The sequence below is a fragment of the Neopsephotus bourkii genome, unplaced genomic scaffold (assembly GCF_033783945.1).
Source record: "Neopsephotus bourkii isolate Nb327-2 ecotype Australia unplaced genomic scaffold, CSIRO-AGI_Nbou_v1 NB_991, whole genome shotgun sequence".
In the NCBI taxonomy this organism is placed as follows: Eukaryota; Metazoa; Chordata; class Aves; order Psittaciformes; family Psittacidae; genus Neopsephotus; species Neopsephotus bourkii.
This window is the reverse complement of record NW_026901483.1, coordinates 3,958,511-3,976,600: the sequence shown is the minus strand read 5'-3', so window position 1 is coordinate 3,976,600 and position 18,090 is coordinate 3,958,511. Positions and strand designations below refer to the sequence as shown.

Below are 18,090 nucleotides of genomic sequence, written 5' to 3'. Positions count from 1 at the left end.
TGGCCACTGGGACATGGAATGCCATGGGGCTGCACACCACATTGGGTGGCATAGCACAGCATGGCACAGCACTGCGTCACCCACCCGGCTGCTTTGTGTCTCCATCAATGTGGCAGGGACATGGCCTGGCAACCATGGGATGGGCAGCTGAGTTAGTGCCTGCTCTATCCCTGCCTCCTTGCTGCCTAATCCCTGTGTGGATGCATCTCTTCAGCCCCTCATGGTGTGCACGGCTCCATTGGCCACCCAGGGTCCCCTCTGTGCTGCTCTGAGGACATCACTGCTCACTGCTGCTACTTCGTGCTAAGGAAGCACACCCTGAGCATCAATAGGTCCTGTGCTGCCTGCAAGAGAAACACCAACCAGCCCAAGCAGGCACCTGGCTGGGAGCAGGGAGGCGGGGGGGGACCCTCAGACAGTGGGGCAGGGAATGAAAAGCTCAATATGAGGTGGCAGTGTTCAAATCCAGGTTGGATGGGGCTTTAAGGTCCCTTCCAACCCAAACCGTTCCATGATTCCATGATTCTATGACATGAGACCTCCCAAAGCCACACCAGGGACCAAACAAGGATCCCACGAGCTCACCTGGGCCTGTGCTAAACCACCCAGTGCCAGCAGCACTACCTTGACCATCCACGTGCCAAGGATGCTGAGATGCTTCCAGGCATCCCACAGCCCCAGGGTTACCCAGGGCGCAGCCCCTCACCGCAGCCTCACACACTGCAGTGTGTGAGGAGCTGCCCAGAGCCACGCCATGGGCAGGGAACCACCGGTGGTTAATGATTGATGAGGTTCCTGCAGCGTATCAGAGCCACACACAACGATATCTGGGGCTGCTGTTCACCCCATGCTGCTGGTGGGACACAGCCCTGTCCCACTCAGCTCCAGTTATGCTGGGAACAGTTGTTCCCATTATGGGACCAGCAGCAGTGCCAGGTTTGCAGGAAGCTTTTTGCTGTGCCAGAATTAGCTGCACCAGGGCCAAAAGGACTCGCTGGAAGCGATAACGCCTGCCTTTGTGCCTAGGGGAGGCACTGCCAGTGAGAGCCAGGCAGGGGCCGGGAAGAGGCATGACCAGAGGTGCTATCCATAGGGATTGCCATGCGTCAGGAGGCATGCATAGCCTCCCGAGGGGCAGCAAGAGCTGGTGTCCGTCCCCCCAGCAGCAATGGATTTCCAGAGCAATGGGTGCCCTGCTGCTGTTAACACAAGTGCCCCACATCCCTGGTGCCAGCAACTGGGAACCCCCGGGAGCCTGGAGCAGCTCCAGGTCACCTCCCCACGTACCACAATGGGCACAGAGGCTGGGAAACCCTCCAAACCCATCCCAAACCTGGCAGAACCCTCCCTTGAATCCCAAGCGGCGGCGTGAGGGCCATGCCCAGCTCCATGGGCTCAGGTTGCAGAGCAGAGGCTGGCCCTCATCCCACACAGACACGGGGAGAGCAGAGGGAGCCCCTCATCCCGCACGGCAGGGACCCCCCGGGCAGTGCCAGTGGGTACCCGCCGCCTGGGTTTCCTTGGTGACTGTTGCCAGGTGAGAAACTCCGAGGCAGAATTTATCCTCTTGGATAACTGGAGGTGTTCCTCTCCGGAGCCATCACCGGAGCCCCCCAGGGAAGGCTGTGCCCGGGGCACTGGGGCTGCTCAGCCCCTGGCATCGCTTCCCCGTGTTTTGGGGCTATTTCTGCCTCGCTGGAGTGCCGCGGGCGAGGGAAGGAGGCGAGAGCACAGGAGGGAAGAGGAGCGCAGATGGACACGGGCTGGCGGGCTGCCCTGCCTTGGCTTCCCTAGACCCTGTGAGTATGCACCCCAGCTGGCATCATCAACCCCAATGAGACCCCAAGGTGAGGGGCTGAGTGAGGGGACGGCAGTGGCAGGGATGGGGAGCTTGCACATGGGGAATGACGGCTTGCAAGGGAAAGCAGTGACCAGTGCAGCTCTGTGGGGGCTGCCTATAGCATTTATCTTGGGGTGATGAAAACCGAGGTGATGGCAAGGACCCATAAAGCTTGGCAGGAGCATTTCCAAGCTGTTCTGCTTTGCTTGGGATCGCATCGACTGTGGCCAAAAAAGCAGGGCGAGGGCATGCCCAGGCTTTGGGGAGGGACTCATCTCTCTGTTGAATGGCTCCGAGGCGGCACACGGAGGCAGCGCGGATAGATGCGCCGTCCCTTTAAATCCCAGCACGGCTCTGGTGGTTACCGATAACCCGGATCATACGAGCTCCTAAATCCCAAGAGCTAATTACAGACGAAGGCCCAGCGGTCAGGCTGGAAATGCAAGATAATGACAGCCTGTGCCACGCAGACCTGGTGGCAATGGGGCAGCGGGGGTGTTTGCTGGCACGGTGGCAGGGACTAAAGCAGGATTGCACCATGGCTTCCACACGGGCACCGAGCACAGTGGAATCCGGTTGTGTTCCCCACCACCAGCCCAGCAACCACCCTCTGAGCTATTTTAGGCACAGAAAGTTGTTTTTCTAGAGCTCTCCTTGCTCCCCCTCCATCACTACCATCACCCCGCACCAGGAACAGGAGCAGGGGAGATGGGTGCAGGGAGCTGGGTGCTTCTCACCCCATTTCCAGCCGGGTGCTTCCCAGCCACAGCACACACAGATTCCCAGGAGAGGCTTGGATTTGACTGGGGTTTGTGTCATTCCCTGGCGCCTGCGGAGGATGCCAGCTCTATGATGCCCTTTTGATGGCTACAAGCCCTACCCAGGCTCCTACAGTGGTTTTGCTGAGAGCATTACCGTGCAGAGGAGAGTGTAACCCATCCCTCCTGCCTGCCTGGATGCCTGGGCATGTGCAGTGCCTCCTGGCTGGGTTAGCAGGGTGAGCTGTATACTCTTACAGGAGGCGGGACCAGAGGGATCGGTTAATTAAAGTCATTTTAACCCTTCCTGCCCTGGTTTTCTGTTACAGCATCACCCGGTGCCTGAGCTGGGACTGTACCCAAAGAGGCACCACCTATAACTACTGCAAACACCCATAAATGTGTTGAAGTTACCTTGAAGATGGTAACTCTTTCCTTGTTAAAGAATTGAAGCCAGGAGTGGCTTGGCCCATGCCAGAGGAGCACAGGGTGCCTGCTTTATGGGCAGCACCAGGCCCAGCACTGCAGTGAGATAGAGATGAGCTCCTCAGGGCAGCCATGAGTTTATATCCCAGCAGGATAAGGGAGAGAAGCTGGATGAGGAACTGGGGTGGTAAAAGCAGCCTCATGATGAAGTAAATGGAAAGAAATTCCCCAACCAGAAACGATTCCACAGGCAACTGGGGCAGGAAAAAAAGGCAGCTGAGTTACTGAGGCAGCAATGCAGAACCCAAACAGCTCAGGCTGTCAAAACCAGCAAAGCTATTTCCAAACTAAGTAAAGCATTCCCGGCTCAGAGATTCCTGGGACCCCGGTGAGGTCCCTGCTCGCTGCGTGCGGAGCCAGGGAACACTGATTCCCACCTCACCCAGCACGTCCCCGCCATGCTGAGTGTTTAATCCTCCTCGGAGCGTGTTGCTGGGGTGGTTTGGGGGTGAAAGGGCAGCGTGGTCCCCACACCCCCTGCTCCACGCTATGTGCGGGGCTATATTTGGGAAGCCGGCAGCGTGCGCTTGGCTCCGGGAGCCGCTCCGGGTCCTAGTGCGGTGCGGTGAGGATGGGAGAGCAGAGCCCGCGGGCTGCGATCCCACCTGGGCTCTTTAAGGGCTCTGGCAAGGAGCTGCCTTCCATTCCCATCTCCTCTTACAGGAGCTGAGCCGCCAGGCATGTGTAAAGCACACACGGCTATTTTCAGAGCTGGAGCCTGCTCCCACCCCACGCTCAGCCCAGGCTCCCATAGACATCAAATCCCGGCAGGCAGACAGCCCCGTGTTCAGTGTGTGTGAGCACCGGCACTGACAAAATAATGGAGGCTGGGATTAAGAAAACAATGGAGCTGGGATGCTCTCTCTCCAGCACTGACACCCGGCACTGGTGGCAGGGCTTTGGGAATCCCATGGCAGGCGGTTGGAACTCGATGAGCTTTAAGGCCCCTTACAACCCAAATAGAAGTGAACTGCAGCCCATCGAAACTCCTTCACTTTCCTAAGTGGTCCTAGGAGGTGCCAGCACAGTCCTCGTCTGTTTGGCACCTTGGCTTATAGCCTTATGGGCACTTCCATGCTAGTTCTGCATCACATTCACCCCATCCAGGCCCAGTTCTGCTCCAGGGTTCTGGCCCAGCATCCAGGCGCTGCGGCTGGGGACACAAGGGTGGGATGTCCTTCGGTGTCACTAAAGCAGTGCTGGGATTGCAGGCAGAAGCACGGGTCCAGGGAGCGGCGGTGGCAATGGGGACAGGGTGGCTGGTGCTATCTGTGACACAGGGAGTGTTTATGGCCTGCTGTTTACACCGCAGCCAGGTAGGGTTAGGCTGGAGGGATGACTCACAGCGTGCACCAGGACACAGCCCGCTGCTTGGGTCAGAAAATGGGATAATAGCTGGTGTGGGAAGCGCAGTGAGGCTCATCCCACCATTCCCATCATGGGTGCCGGCACTGCCCGAAGCAGGACTGGAATTCTTGAGTGCTTAAACAATTGCTCATTTCATCACGAAACAAGGGAAGATGAAATCATCAATGGGATGAGTCGGAGCCCAGGCTCTGCTCAGGCGAGGCTTGGTGCCCTGCCAGGCTCCCGGGGGGTGCTTTTAATTTGGTTAAATGGGAGTTGCATAAATGGTGTGAGTTGCCCCTTGCTCTGCTGCTGCAGAGGTTTGGATGCAGTTGGCAGTGCCCTATCTGAGTGCCAACCCAGGCCTATGCACAGCTCCCATCCTGGGTATCCACAGCATTCGGCTCCTTCCTTCGGATGCTGTTCCCTTTGCCCTCTGTCCCACTGGGGTTCCTTTTGGAGAGGCTGTTTCCAAAACCAGCTGGGAAATACATGACTGTCATACCAGAGCTGAGCGGTCACACGTGGGTCCCCATCTGCGCCGGTCAGGCCAGTCCCTATGAGCTCATGGTGCTTGTGGCTTCCCAAAGCAGCTCCTCAGCTGCTCGGAAGGAAAAGTGCTGAGACCGGGATTGCTTCTGTGTGGGCGCAGCCTCGGAGGGCTCAGGTGGTTTCGTTCCCAGCTTTGCCACTGATAAGCCTGGTAAAAAATGGGGGGAACTTGTGTGTGGGGCTCGGGAGGGTTCATGCTTTTGGCTTGCATGGGGCTGGGGGAGTGATGGACACAGCGTGGGCACCTCCCTGTGAGGTCTGGCTGCTGAGGGATTTAAAAGCCACCTAAGACTGGAAGTCTGCCTAAAGCAGGGGAAACCGGGGGACCTCAAACGCTCCTTGCCTTGTCCCTTCTCTCCCAGACAGCCAGCGTGTGCCCAGGCTGGGCTGAGTAACTTGGCAGGCAGCGCATGCTTGGGAAGGCAGCACATGGGCATCCTGGTGCCAGCACCACCGCTTGTGAGGGAAAGGCAGGGGTGAGGGTCTCAGTGCATGATGGGCAGAGCAGGGACCTCATGGCTGTGTGGTGACTGAGGTGTGGGGCTCAGCTTGCTGCCCTGGGCTGGACCACAGACACAGGGGATGTGGGGCTGAATGGTGGGCTCAGCAATGGGATGTTAGGCTCTATCAATGAGGTCATATATCCCGTCCCCTTGAAAGCGTGTCCTTGAAGGCAATGGGAAAAGCACCCTGTTGCTCAGCTGTAGGACAATGTGGTCTTTACTAATTCCTGCCTGGAGCTGGGAGCATCCAGGATGGAAAGGCCACATTTCTGCTGTAACACACTCCCCAAACCTCGAGACCCATCCCAGCTGCCTGCAGACCTAAAGGGATGCTCCTGCTGCAGCTCAACTTGCTTAATGCCGGAATGCTCCCTGCCCCATGGTGGGACCCTGCTGTCTCCAGGGATGACAGCCCTTGCCTGAGTGGCCTCCTGATGTAGCTGCACTTTGGGGTGCTGATGGCTGCCAGGACACAAGGAAGCCAGCACTCTGCAGGGAGGTCCCAGGGAGGATGCTTGGGGGCTGCAGGGGGAGTGGCAGGGCTATGGCTGATGGGGTTGTGGGTGCTGCAGGGGTGCCCTGTGCTGGTAGGGGGTTTGGGATGGGGGTCCTGGCTTGTGGGGATGTCCTGGAATGGGGGTACCCGGCAGAGGCAGGGAAGGAAGATCCCGGGATAGAGGTGCTGGGGCTCCTCGGGCAGGGGCTCCACACGGGTGGGCACCCGGGTACCGCACCGGGAGGGTCCCTGGCCGGGGTGTCCCGCCCCCTGCGCCCGTCGGGGCGGGCCCGTAGCGCTGCCGGTGCCTCCCGTCCCGTCCCCGCTTGGCTCCGCTCGGTTCGGCGGGGCCGGGGCAGGGGCAGGGAACCCGCGGCGGCGGTGTCACAGAGCGGCGGGGGAGCCCCGCTGCGCCCCGCCCCGCTCCGCTCCGCCCTGAGCGCGGCTCCTCTCCCCGCTGCAGCCCGGGATGTGGCCGCGGCGGGGCTGAGCGGCCGGGCCGGGGCCGCCATGGACGGCCCGAGCGGGGGGTGCCCGCCCGCCGCCCCGCTGCGGCCGAAGCTGCCGCTCGGCATCGTGTTCTCGACGGCGCTGTTCTGCGGGGAGAGCGCGGCCGCCGCCGTGCTCTGCTTCTCCTACAGCCACTCCGACGACCGCTTCTGGCTGGCGCTCACCATCTTCTTCATGCTCTGCCCGTCCGTGCTGGTGCAGCTCACGCTCATCTTCGTGCACCGCGACATCAGCCGGGACCGGCCCCTCATCGGGCTCATGCATCTGCTCCAGCTCGGGCCCATCATCAGGTGAGTGCCGCGGGGATACCCTACAGGGGTGAGGGCAGGGTCTCTCCCGGCAAGCCCGGAGCTGCTCCTGATGTGCCCCCATCCTGTTCCTTCCTGGGGGCTCTGCTGCTCCTGCCCCATGGGGATCTTGTGCTCAGCCACCAGCACCCAGCGGTGCCACCGTCCTCTCCAGGGGCTGCTGCCTGCTCTCCTCCAGGCACTGCTCGGCTCTGCCAGCCTGTTGCATCTCAGTTGCTCTAAAGGTTCTTCCCACTGCTGCTTCCTGCAGCCCAACCGTTCCCTCTGCCTCTGGGTTTTGCCCTCTTCTTGCTTGGGCTGGGAGCACAGATGTAAATCCTGGCTGGGTGCTCGAGGGAACAGGGGTCCTGCGCCCCCACACACACCCAAAAAGGTCCCCAGCCCTGGGGCCAGCTTTGGGCCGTGGAGAGAGGGGCTTGGTGCAGGCGTGGGGCTGGTGTGGAAGCTGGGGTCCACTGAACCGCACTGGGAGAGGAGGCGGGTGTTGCACAAGCCGGAGAGGTGCTCATCTCTCACTGCTTGGGAATGCTGTGGAGCCTCCCTGGGCTGTGCCACCCTGCTCCGTGAGAGCACACAGAGAGTGCTGTGGGCAGCATGGCAGAGCCACCATGTCTGATGGGTCCTCCTCCAAGGGCACGCTTTGGGGCACACCATGGCCTGTAGCACACTTCTGTGGCACCAGGAGCAAGCAAGGTGCTGGAGACATCCTTGTGATGTTTCATCTTCAGAGGGGGCCGGGGAGCCTCACCTCGGTGCCATCAGCCATTTGATGGGCTGTGGGGACACATCAGCCCATGCTGACCCATGGTGATGCATCAGATGATGATGAGAGTGCTTGGCTGCTTGCAAGAGCCAGCCAGGGATGCTCAGGGAATGCTTCTTGCTGGGCTGGAGATGGAGCTGAGAAGGTCTGGCAGGGCACTGGGACTGCTGGGACTGCCCATGGAGCCAGACTTCATGGATGGAGCCATTTTCCCGTTAGAGGTTGCAGTGAGCCATGCGCATTGGCCTCATCTGGAAAGAGAATGTATCCAGAAACCTCATTCCATTTGGGTCTGAAACAGAGCAACTCCTGCTGCCCTAATGAGCACTCGCAGATAATTACATCCCATTGGCCCCAGAGCCAGCTCATCCCTGGGTGGGAGCCAAGCCTCTTGGATGGGTCCTCCTCTGCTGATCGCCTCCAGCCCATGCACCCCACTGCATGGCTGTGTGTGGAGGGGAGGGGGGATCCTTCCTCACAGCATCCCCTGCGCACACGTGAGGGTGTCCTGAGGGGAAAGGGCTGCAGAAGCGCTCTCTTATCTCCCCATGGCACACACAGCTTCCCCCTGCGCTCCCCTTCCTGCCGGCCCCACCAAGGAGGAAGCAAGCATCGAAGCCTTCTACAAGAGGAGAGATCAAAAGCGATATCAGAAGCTTCTCTGGCCTCTGCTTAGAGGAAGACATGCTCTTTGTGCCAATGGGGGAAACGGAGCCCAAGGGTGACGAACCACTTCCTGTAGCTCTAATTCTGAGAAGAGCTATGGTTTTGTACCCTGGATGCTGCACCTCTTGCATCGGTTGTTGCATCCCTCATTGAGGTGGTTGCTGTCCCCCTGCCCTACATGCTTCACCCTGAGTGCTGGAGCAGGGATCCTCATGGTGCTGGTGTGACCCTGTCCTCATCCTGACATCCAAGGGCCAGCACTACTGAACGCTCACTCACATCATTTGGGTTGCACTCAGCAGGGTCAGGGTCCATCCAGCACTGGGTGAAGGGGGATGCACTGGGAGGGGGGGGTCACGGTGAGGCTGTGGGTGACACTGGCACATCCCTGCAGGTGCATGGAGGCGCTGGTGGTGTACTGCTGGTCGGGGAGGCAGGAGGAGCCCTACGTCACCATCACCCGCAAGCGGCGGCTGCGGAAGGGCTACGAGGTGGAGATGGAGCAGGAGATGGGTCACTCGGAGCGGCGCCTGGCCACGCACCGCAACGCCTTCAAGCGCATGGCGGTCATCCAGGCCTTCCTGGGCTCCACGCCGCAGCTCAGCGTCCAGCTCTACATCAGCATCCTGGAGAAGTACGTCCCTGCTGCCCGAGGTAAGCGTGCCCGCTGCATGGGGTACCCCCAGGGAGAGGCTCCATAGCCATGGGTGATGGTTGGCACCCCACAAAGCTCTGGGGGAATGGTGGCCACTGGATAACGTGGAGCACAACCTGCACTCGCCCATCCCTGGTTTGCTTTTCCCACTCTGTGCTCTCTGGATGGATGTGATCCTTGGGAAAGTGGGAAGAGCTGGACATGCTGCTCCCAGCCCCACCGCTCACAGATATCTGCCCTACAAAGCCATCCATGCACCCAGTGTCCTGTCCCATGAAAATGCCATGTCCCTGCTCCATGTTGCTCCAGTCTGCATCAGTTGCTGTTGTTTTCCAGCTAGCTACATGCTCTGGCTTCCTCAGAACCCCTCCATTGGATCTATTTCCAATGACAGAAATAGATCAAGTAGAAATAGATGGAAATAGAATAGAATGCTCTGGCTTCCTCACAGCCCCTCCATTGGATCTATGTCTGCGCCTCTCCCAACAGCCGCAGCTCCCAGTCCTGTGCTTCCATTGCCAGGCTCCTTTGCCTGCTCCCAGGATGTTGATGTGCTCGGGGCTGGATGTGCCAGAGCAAGCTCTTAACTCCCACTTCGGCATGCTGCCGAGCCGGACGCGCAGGAGCTCTTGCACCACTGCACTGCAGCGCCTGGGGACGGAGCTGCCCTCACCAACCCACTCTGTGGCCATGCTGGGAGCCCAGAGCTGTGCCCATGGAAGAGGGAACATGGGGGATGCCCCAGAGAAACCCCCTCCTTGGCCATATCCCCCTGAAAGGGGGTTTTAGGGAGGGGGAACATCAGAGGGAGGGTGAGCACCAGTGGCCCTCCAGCAGCAGATGCAGGAGGTGAATCCAGGTTGTCACATCATAGAATCATAGAATAGTTAGGGTTAGAAAGGACCTTGAGATCATCAAGTTCCAACCCCCTTGCCATGGGCAGGGACACCTCACACTAAACCATATCACCCAAGGCCTCCTCCAACCTCACCTTGAACATTGCCACATTCCAGGTCATTCCCTTGCAGATCTGATGCCTGAGCTCAGTCCTGCATCTCACAGCCATCACCATTGGCATGGCACAGCTGGGACCAGATACTTCCCATTTGTTCCATTGCAGTTTTCCTGGGTGCAGTGGATGGGAGCAGGTGCCAGTGTTCCCTATGGGTGATCTTCATCCTGAGTGATAGGACTAGGGGGGATGAGTTCAAACTTAAAACAGGGGAAATTCAGGTTAGATCTAAGGAAGAAGTTCTTTACTGTGAGGATGGTGAGGCACTGGAATGGGTTGCCCAGGGAGGTTGTGAATGCTCCATCCCTGGCAGTGTTCAAGGCCAGGTTGGACAGAGCCTTGTGTGCCATGGTTTAGTGTAAGGCATCCCTGCCCATGGCAGGGGGTTGGAACTGGATGATCTTAAGGTCCTTTCCAACCCAAACCATTCTGTGGTTCTATGATTCTATCTTGCCCCTGGATGAGGCTGCCTCTTGAGATGCTCTTGGGGTGCATGGTGGGCTACAGTCCCCAGCGCTGCCTGACTCCTCTGCCCTCTCCCTTTGCAGCGGTCCTCATGGGCATCTGCCTCGTGTCAGTCACCTACGGAGCCCTCGTCTGCAACGTCCTGTCCATCCAGGTCAAGTACGATGACTACAAGGTCCAGCTGCGGCCGCTGGCCTTCCTCTGCATCGTGCTGTGGCGCAGCCTGGAGATCTCCACGCGCGTGGCCGTCCTCGTGCTCTTCAGCACCGTCTTCAAGCACTGGATCATCCCCATCGCCCTGGCCAACCTGCTCATCGTCTTCTTCACGCCTTGGGTGCAGTTCTGGCGCAGCGGCACCCGCCTGCCCGACAACATCGAGAAGAACTTCAGCCGCGTGGGCACCGTGGTGGTGCTTTGCGCCTTCACCCTCCTCTACGCCAGCATCAACATGTTCTGCTGGTCGGCCGTGCAGCTCAAGCTGGCGGATAGGGACCTCATTGACAAGTCTCAGGACTGGGGCCGCCTGGCTGTGTACTACGTGGCACGGCTGATGGAGAACACGGCCCTCGTCGTCCTCTGGTACTTCTTCAAGACGGATGTCTATGAGAACGTCTGCACCCCGCTGCTGGTGGTGCAGCTGCTCCTCGGCTACTGCCTGGGCATCTACTTCATGCTCCTCTTCTTCCAGTACCTGCATCCCTGCCGACAGCTCTTCCAGCACAACGTGGCTGACTTCTTGCACTGTGTTTGCTGCCGCCGGCACCCGCCGGGGACCCCTCTGCACCTCGAAGCACCGTACGAGCCTGGTGTGAGGCACAGCATCGTCTGAGGACAGCCAGCACCTGGCTATGGACGCAAGGATGTGCGGCACAAACCAAGCACTGCTGGCCCTTGGTCCCTGCGCATCCCACAGCGCCATGGGGACAGGAACGTGTTTGCCTGCACACACATGGACATAAAGGACTTTGGGATGCCCAAAGCGCCGCTGCAAGCAGCCGCTGTGCAGTGCACAGCCCTATGGGTGCCCTGACAGCCCAAGCTGCCCGCTGCGGTACCCTGGGGACACGAGGACAGTGGGACTGTTTTAAGCAGTAAAGAACCTCTGCTGTGGCTGCGTGTCCGGGTGCTGGCGCTGATTCATGTGAGGGTGGGACCATCACCGTGGCGCCGGGGCTGGCATGGGTGCGCACCCATTGGTTGTGCTCACGGGTACCAAGCAGGGGCTGTGCCAGTGGGCACTGGGGTGAAGGGGGAGCCCCGCAGAGGAGCTGGGAAGAGAGGCAGGAGCACTTCGGGACAGGGGCCTGCCTCATCCTGCACCTCCGTCAGCGTGGCCATGGCCGCGGGCCAGGAGCAATCCTGTCCAACCTGTTCCTCCAGGCCCTGGCTGCTGTTCCCAGCAGAGCACCCAGCACCGCAGGGCTCAGGGCGCTGCCATGGGGGGCAGGCAGGAGGGGAAGGGTGGCTGACACAGCAGCAGGGATGCTGGTTGGACCCAGGCATCCCGGTGCCAAATCAGGAGTGTGACCCCCAAATCCCCAGCATCCTTTGTGGGGTCAGCTCGGGGGGGAGGATGCCGGTGCCAAGCTGAGGGTGCTCATGGAGGTGCAGCACCACCAGTGCTTAGTCTTAACTTACCCACCCTGGGTTGGATCCTGGCATCAGCACAGTGCTGGGATGCTTCTCCTCCTCCTCCAATGGTTTCCTGTAGAGCAGGGGCAGTGAGGGCTGGTGAGGAAGGCCGGGAGCAACACCACAGAGCCGAACCCTCTGCACCTTCCTCCCACCTGGAAATTCCCTTCCTCCAAGCACATTTTGTCCCCAGATAGCACAAACACACCCAAGGAGCACCCTGATGGCCTGCAGCACCCAGCCATGGTGCCATAGGGAACCCCTCCATGGTGACCGTACCCATCCAGCGCAGGGGGCTGATGTCAGGGCTGTCTGATGGGGTCAGCCCTGCCTTCCTGGAAGGCAGCCTTTGAAACCAGCCCGCATTTCCTCAAAGGCTCCGGAGGGGAAAGTCCCTGAGGAGCTGCTCCCATGGCCGGGGCTGCCGCTGCCTCCATAAAGCCCCGGGCAGGCAGCCCCGGTACTGACAGTGCACCATGGGCAACTGGCTGGTCAACCACTGGTTCTCTGCCGCAGTCCTCGTGAGTGTGTGGGGCTGGGGCAATGCATGGGGCTATGGGGAGGATCACAGTGGGAAAAGGGGGCTGATGGGCAGGGAGAGACAAGCATCCCCTCTGCTCAGCCAACCTGCAAAGCACCGGTGGCCAGGGAGGGATGGGGTTCCTAAAGCTCAAGGTAAATGTGACTTAAAGGAAAAGGGGATGCTGAGGTAAAGCTTCAAAATGCCACCACTTTGCCTGGCTGCTTTGGTTGGGAATCTCTTCTCCCCATGGGAAAGCAGAAAGCTCCTGTGAGGGCCTGCACCAGGTGATGGTGGACCCTGTGGATGACTGGTGCCGTGCCGTGGCATCACTGGTGTTATGGGGCTTGTCTGGGTGGCGCTGCTTGGGAGGAGCTGCAAGTGCATGGGAAATGGGGATGTGCAGCTTAAAATCATGGAATGTGCTGGAAGGGACCTCAAAGCTCCCCCAGCTCCAACCCCTGCACGGGCAGGGACCCCTTCCACTGGAGCAGCTTGCTCCAAGCCCCTGTGTCCAACCTGGCCTTGAGCACTGCCAGGGATGGGGCAGCCACAGCTTCTCTGGGCACCCTGTGCCAGCGCCTCAGCACCCTCACAGGGAAGAGCTTCTGCCTAAGAGCTCAGCTCAGTCTCCCCTCGGGCAGGTTCAAGCCATTCCCCTTGCCCTGTCCCTACATCCCTTGTCCCAAGCCCCTCTCCAGGTTTCCTGCAGCCCCTTTAGGCACTGGAGCTGCTCTAAGGTCTCCCCTTCAGGAGCCTTCTCTTCTCCAGGCTGCCCCAGCCCAGCTCTCATCCGGTCACCTTCATTTCTTTAAACTCCTCAAAGCAAACCACACAAGACATCGGGGCTTTGGGAGCTCTCTGTGTTATGGGGTGCAGCAGGGTTGGGCAGGGGCTGGCAGTGCCATGGGGCTGCAACTTCCTCCTCCCAGTGTCTTCCCCACGCAGCCCCAACCACCACTGGGATCTGCACCCGCTTTTCCTCCTTCCTTATCATGGTGATGCATGGGGCTGTGGTGACCCAATGGTCCTTTTGCTCCACTCACCCTCCCCACCTTCATCCCCATGTCCCGGCCCCATGCGCTGCCGCAGCTCCCATGGAGCAGGAGGCGCTGCATTGTCCTGGTGCACCCTCATGCTAGGGGGAAAGGGGGGTCCCCCATGAGGTTGCGGCTTGTCCCCGCAGGCAGCCTGGCTGGGCATCAACATCTTCCTCTTCACTTACTACTTCCTGTTCTTCGACCGGGACGAGCGGTATTTCTACACCAGGGCCATCCTCGGGGTAAGGTTCTCCCCTGCAGCACCCATGCCTCTTCCTTGTCCTGGCCTCTCCCAGCCTGCTCCATCCCAGTCCACAGCCCATGCTGGTCCCTGTCATGTCTCAGCCCAGCATCACCCACTCCCAGTCCTTTCATAGGATCAAATAGGTTGGATAAGATCTTTAAGATCATTGAGACCAACCATTCCCCAGCACTGCCAAGGCCACTACTAACCCATGGCACTCAGGGCCTCATCTACATGGATTTGAACACTTCTAGGGTTGCTGGTTCCACCCACTTCCTTTGGGAAGCCTGTTCCAATGCCTGACCACCCTCTGGGGACAAAACTGCCCTTTCCTGGCTCAGCATCACCCCTCTTCCCAGTCCCCACCCCAGCATCACTCCACCTTCCATTCCCCATGGCAGCATCGCTCAACCCCATCCCACCCAAGCCCCATGCTGAGCAGCACGGCTGCAGGCAGACGTACCCAACCTGTGGCATGGAACAGCAGCGCTCATCCCTCCTCCTTCTTTCCCCAGTCCGCCTTGGCATGGGCTCGAGCATCAGCCAAGTGCCTCAACTTCAACAGCATGCTGATCCTGCTGCCCGTGTGCCGCAACCTCCTCTCCTTCCTCCGTGGGACCTGCTCGGTGAGTGCTCCATGGTGGCACGGACAGTGTGGCCATCCCCATCCCTATCCCCATTCCCATCCTCATCCCCATCCCTATCCACATCCTCATCCCTATCCTCATCCCTATCCCCATCCCCATCCTCATCCCCATCCCCATTCCTATCCCCATCCCCATCCCTATCCCCATCCTCATCCCCATCCCTATCCCTATCCCCATCCCCATCCTCATCCTCATCCCCATCCCTATCCCTATCCCCATTCCTATCCCCATCCCCATCCCTATCCCCATCCTCATCCCCATCCCTATCCCCATCCCTCATCCCCATCTCCATCCCCATCCCCATCCCAACGCCCCTGCCTGTCCCGCAGTGCTGCCGGCGGACACTGCGGAAGCAGCTGGACCACAACCTCACCTTCCACAAGCTGGTGGCGTACACCCTGGCCCTGCTCACAGGTACTGCCCCGCACAGGCTGGGGTATGGTGGGGACCGGGAGGCGACCATGCGGTGACTGCCTGTCCCCTGCCAGCCGTGCACACCATTGCCCATCTCTTCAACCTGGAGCGCTACAACGGCAGCCAGCAGGCCATGGACAACAGCCTGCCCGCTGTCCTCTCCAAGATGCACCTGCAGGGCAGCAACAAGTGGCTGAACCCCATCCACTCCAACCAGACGGTGAGTGTGGTCCCGGCATCCAGCTCCCCATCACCACCTGCCCCTGCATCCTTAACCCATCCTGCTGTTCCTATAGACCGTCGAGTACGTGGCCTTCACCACCATCCCGGGGCTGACGGGGGTCATCATCACACTAGCACTCATCCTCATGGTCACGTCCTCCACCGAGTTCATCCGCAGGAACTACTTTGAGGTCTTCTGGTACACGCATCACCTCTTCATCATCTACTTTGCTGGGCTCGTCATCCATGGCATCGCGTAAGGCTCTGGGCAGCAGGGAGTTGGGGTCCCCATTCCCAGGGCTCCCCATTCCCAGCTGGCTTCGTGCATTGAGGCTAAACCCTGAGCATGAGCTGGGCTCAACCCTCATCTCCCCACAGCGGGCTGGTGCGTGGACAGACAGAGGAGAGCATCAAGGAGGTGCATCCACACCACTGCGCCCAGTACCTCACACACAAGGACAAGCACTGCAACCATGACTGCTGCAAGGACCCTGAGTTCGGGAGCATCCCTGCCGAGGTAGGGCAGTGCTAGGATGGAGGCAGGGGGAGAAACTCTTGCCTTTCCCTTGGGATGCTCCAGCCCTTTGCTCTGCTCCATCCCACAGTCCTGGAAGTGGGTCCTGGCCCCCGTCCTCCTCTACATCTTCGAGCGGATCCTGCGGGTCTGGCGTGCGCAGCAGAAGGTGGTTGTCACCAAGGTGTGTGGAGCAGGAGCACGTGTTGATGATGGCCATGGGGAGATGGACAGGAGCCATTCTGGGTGCTGAGCCCCATCCCTCCCCACAGGTGGTGATGCACCCTGCCCGCGTGCTGGAGCTGCAGATGCAGAAGAAGGGGTTCCGCATGGAAGTGGGGCAGTACATCTTCGTCAACTGCCCCTCCATCTCCCTGCTGGAGTGGCATCCCTTCACCCTCACCTCTGCGCCCGAGGAGGACTTCTTCTCCATCCACATCCGGGCAGCTGGAGACTGGACCGAGCGCCTCATCGACACCTTCCAGCAGCAGAAGCTGGACATGCCCAGGTAGGCTGGGGACCACTCAAATGGGCTGATGTGGGGAGGCCCGGCCTCTTATCCAGCTCATTCCCTGGCCAGGATCGAGGTGGATGGTCCCTTCGGCACAGCCAGTGAAGATGTGTTCCAGTACGAGGTGGCCATGCTGGTGGGAGCAGGCATCGGTGTCACCCCTTTTGCCTCCATCCTCAAGTCCATCTGGTACAAGTTCCAGCAGGGTGACCAGACTCTCAAGACCAAGAAGGTATGGATGTCCCATGGGAGCAGCGTGGGTTTGACATGTCATCCTTCCACCCCTCCTGCTCTGCTCTACTGCAAGCAATCCCTCTCTGCACCCCAGATCTACTTCTACTGGCTCTGCCGGGACAAGGGCGCCTTTGCCTGGTTCAATGACCTGCTTGCCTCGCTGGAGCAGAAGATGGCTGAGTCGGGCAAGGCTGACTTCCTCACCTACCGCCTCTTCCTCACTGGCTGGGACACCAGCATTGTGAGTTGACCATGGGCAAGGGGGGCACATGGGGTGGCCCTGGACAACCACGGCAATGGCTTACAGGCAGTGGCGTTTGGTGGGCATCAGCATTGGATGCTCTTCCATGGCGAGGGACCGTTGATGGGCTCAGGGGTGGTGGCAGGGTCCTCACTGCCCCTGCTCTGCCCAGGCCAACAACGCGGCGCTGCGCTTCGACACTGCTGTGGACACGGTGACGGGGCTGAGGCACAAAACCATCTTTGGGCGGCCCATGTGGAACAGTGAGTTCACGTCAGTGGCTGCAGCACACCCCAGGTGAGAGCAGGGCAGGGGGGTCAGGGTGCTGGGGGCACCCATCCTCCCCGAGCCCCTTACCTGGTGCTGATGCCCCCATGCTGCGTGCAGGTCGGTGGTCGGTGTGTTCCTCTGCGGGCCAGGGGCCCTGGCGAAGAGCCTGCAGAAGTCTTGCCACCAGCACTCCAGCCTGGATCCCAGGAAGGTCAAATTCTACTTCAACAAGGAGAACTTCTAAGAAGCAGGCAGAATGGGAGCCCTGCGGGCAGGGGACCACGCAGCTCACCTCATCCCCCATGCCGGGGGTAAGCATCTCCTGAAGGGTACGTGCACTGAAGCCAGGCGAGACAAGGCAAGACTCCCTCTCCATGAGAAACCCGAGGGTCAAAGACTGCTCTGCATGGACCCCCATTGATAAACCAGAGGCACGTGCTGAGATGATGCTGCTGGAGCAGTGGGAAGCAGCAGGAGCACCCAGCAGGCTGGGCAGAACTGTGGGACAGGGATGGGACATGACCATGCTGAGCAGGCACTGGGGATAAGCGTGTCCCTCCAGGTTTAAGCAGTCCTCTGCATGAAAGGGTACATTAAACTTGATTTCCTTTGCACTAGAAGGCTCCTTGTAGGTAATGTCCCCCCTCTGCTGTGCTCTGGGGAGACCCCCTCTGCAGCCCTGATCCAGCTCTGGGGCAACAGCACAAGAAGGACGTGGAGCTGTTGGAGTGAGTGCAGAGGAGGCCATGGAGATGCTGCGAGGGCTGGAGCAGCTCTGCTCTGGAGCCAGGCTGAGAGAGCTGGGCTGGGGCAGCCTGGAGAAGAGAAGGCTCCTGAAGGGGAGACCTTAGAGCAGCTCCAGTGCCTAAAGGGGCTGCAGGAAACCTGGAGAGGGGCTTGGGACAAGGGATGTAGGGACAGGGCAAGGGGAATGGCTTGAACCTGCCCGAGGGGAGACTGAGCTGAGCTCTTAGGCAGAAGCTCTTCCCTGTGAGGGTGCTGAGGCGCTGGCACAGGGTGCCCAGAGAAGCTGTGGCTGCCCCATCCCTGGCAGTGCTCAAGGCCAGGTTGGACACAGGGGCTTGGAGCAAGCTGCTCCAGTGGAAGGGGTCCCTGCCCGTGGCAGGGGTTGGAGCTGGAGGAGCTTTGAGGCCCCTTCCAGCACAAACCATTCCATGATCCAAACGCAGCAAAGGCAACAAATCCTGCTCCAGCATATGCAGGGAAGAGGGGAAACCAC

General features: G+C 59.8%; 2 protein-coding genes across 3 annotated transcripts; both read left to right on the top strand.

Annotated features, from left to right (window-relative positions):
• The first annotated feature begins 1,375 nt into the window (after nt 1-1,375).
• XKRX (XK related X-linked) lies at nt 1,376-11,195 on the top strand. Of its 2 annotated transcripts, none has more exons than XM_061359699.1 (4): nt 1,376-1,799; nt 6,446-6,782; nt 8,624-8,883; nt 10,445-11,195. In XM_061359699.1, exons 2-4 carry the CDS (start codon nt 6,493-6,495, stop codon nt 11,188-11,190), a joined length of 1,296 nt encoding a protein of 431 aa, XP_061215683.1. In that variant the 5' UTR covers nt 1,376-1,799; nt 6,446-6,492; the 3' UTR covers nt 11,191-11,195. The 2 variants fall into 2 exon arrangements, with proteins under 2 accessions (XP_061215683.1, XP_061215684.1); XM_061359700.1 differs by having other exon boundaries at nt 1,676-1,799; nt 6,694-6,782.
• Nucleotides 11,196-12,469: 1,274 nt separating this feature from the next.
• Nucleotides 12,470-17,434, top strand: NOX1 (NADPH oxidase 1). The gene is made up of 13 exons (XM_061359721.1): nt 12,470-12,518; nt 13,680-13,795; nt 14,313-14,423; nt 14,774-14,858; nt 14,933-15,078; nt 15,155-15,336; nt 15,459-15,597; nt 15,686-15,778; nt 15,867-16,102; nt 16,175-16,337; nt 16,434-16,580; nt 16,753-16,877; nt 16,968-17,434. Exons 1-13 carry the CDS (start codon nt 12,470-12,472, stop codon nt 17,092-17,094), a joined length of 1,719 nt encoding a protein of 572 aa, XP_061215705.1. The 3' UTR covers nt 17,095-17,434.
• Nucleotides 17,435-18,090: the final 656 nt, after the last annotated feature.

Coding starts and splice junctions, on each gene's coding strand:
- XKRX (XM_061359699.1), top strand. CDS start 6,493: ATGGACGGCCCGAGCGGGGGGTGCCCGCCCGCCGCCCCGCTGCGGCCG. Junction 6,783..8,623: donor CAGCTCGGGCCCATCATCAG/GTGAGTGCCGCG, acceptor ACATCCCTGCAG/GTGCATGGAGGCGCTGGTGG. Junction 8,884..10,444: donor GTACGTCCCTGCTGCCCGAG/GTAAGCGTGCCC, acceptor CTCCCTTTGCAG/CGGTCCTCATGGGCATCTGC.
- NOX1 (XM_061359721.1), top strand. CDS start 12,470: ATGGGCAACTGGCTGGTCAACCACTGGTTCTCTGCCGCAGTCCTCGTG. Junction 13,796..14,312: donor ACACCAGGGCCATCCTCGGG/GTAAGGTTCTCC, acceptor TTCTTTCCCCAG/TCCGCCTTGGCATGGGCTCG. Junction 16,338..16,433: donor AGACTCTCAAGACCAAGAAG/GTATGGATGTCC, acceptor TCTGCACCCCAG/ATCTACTTCTACTGGCTCTG.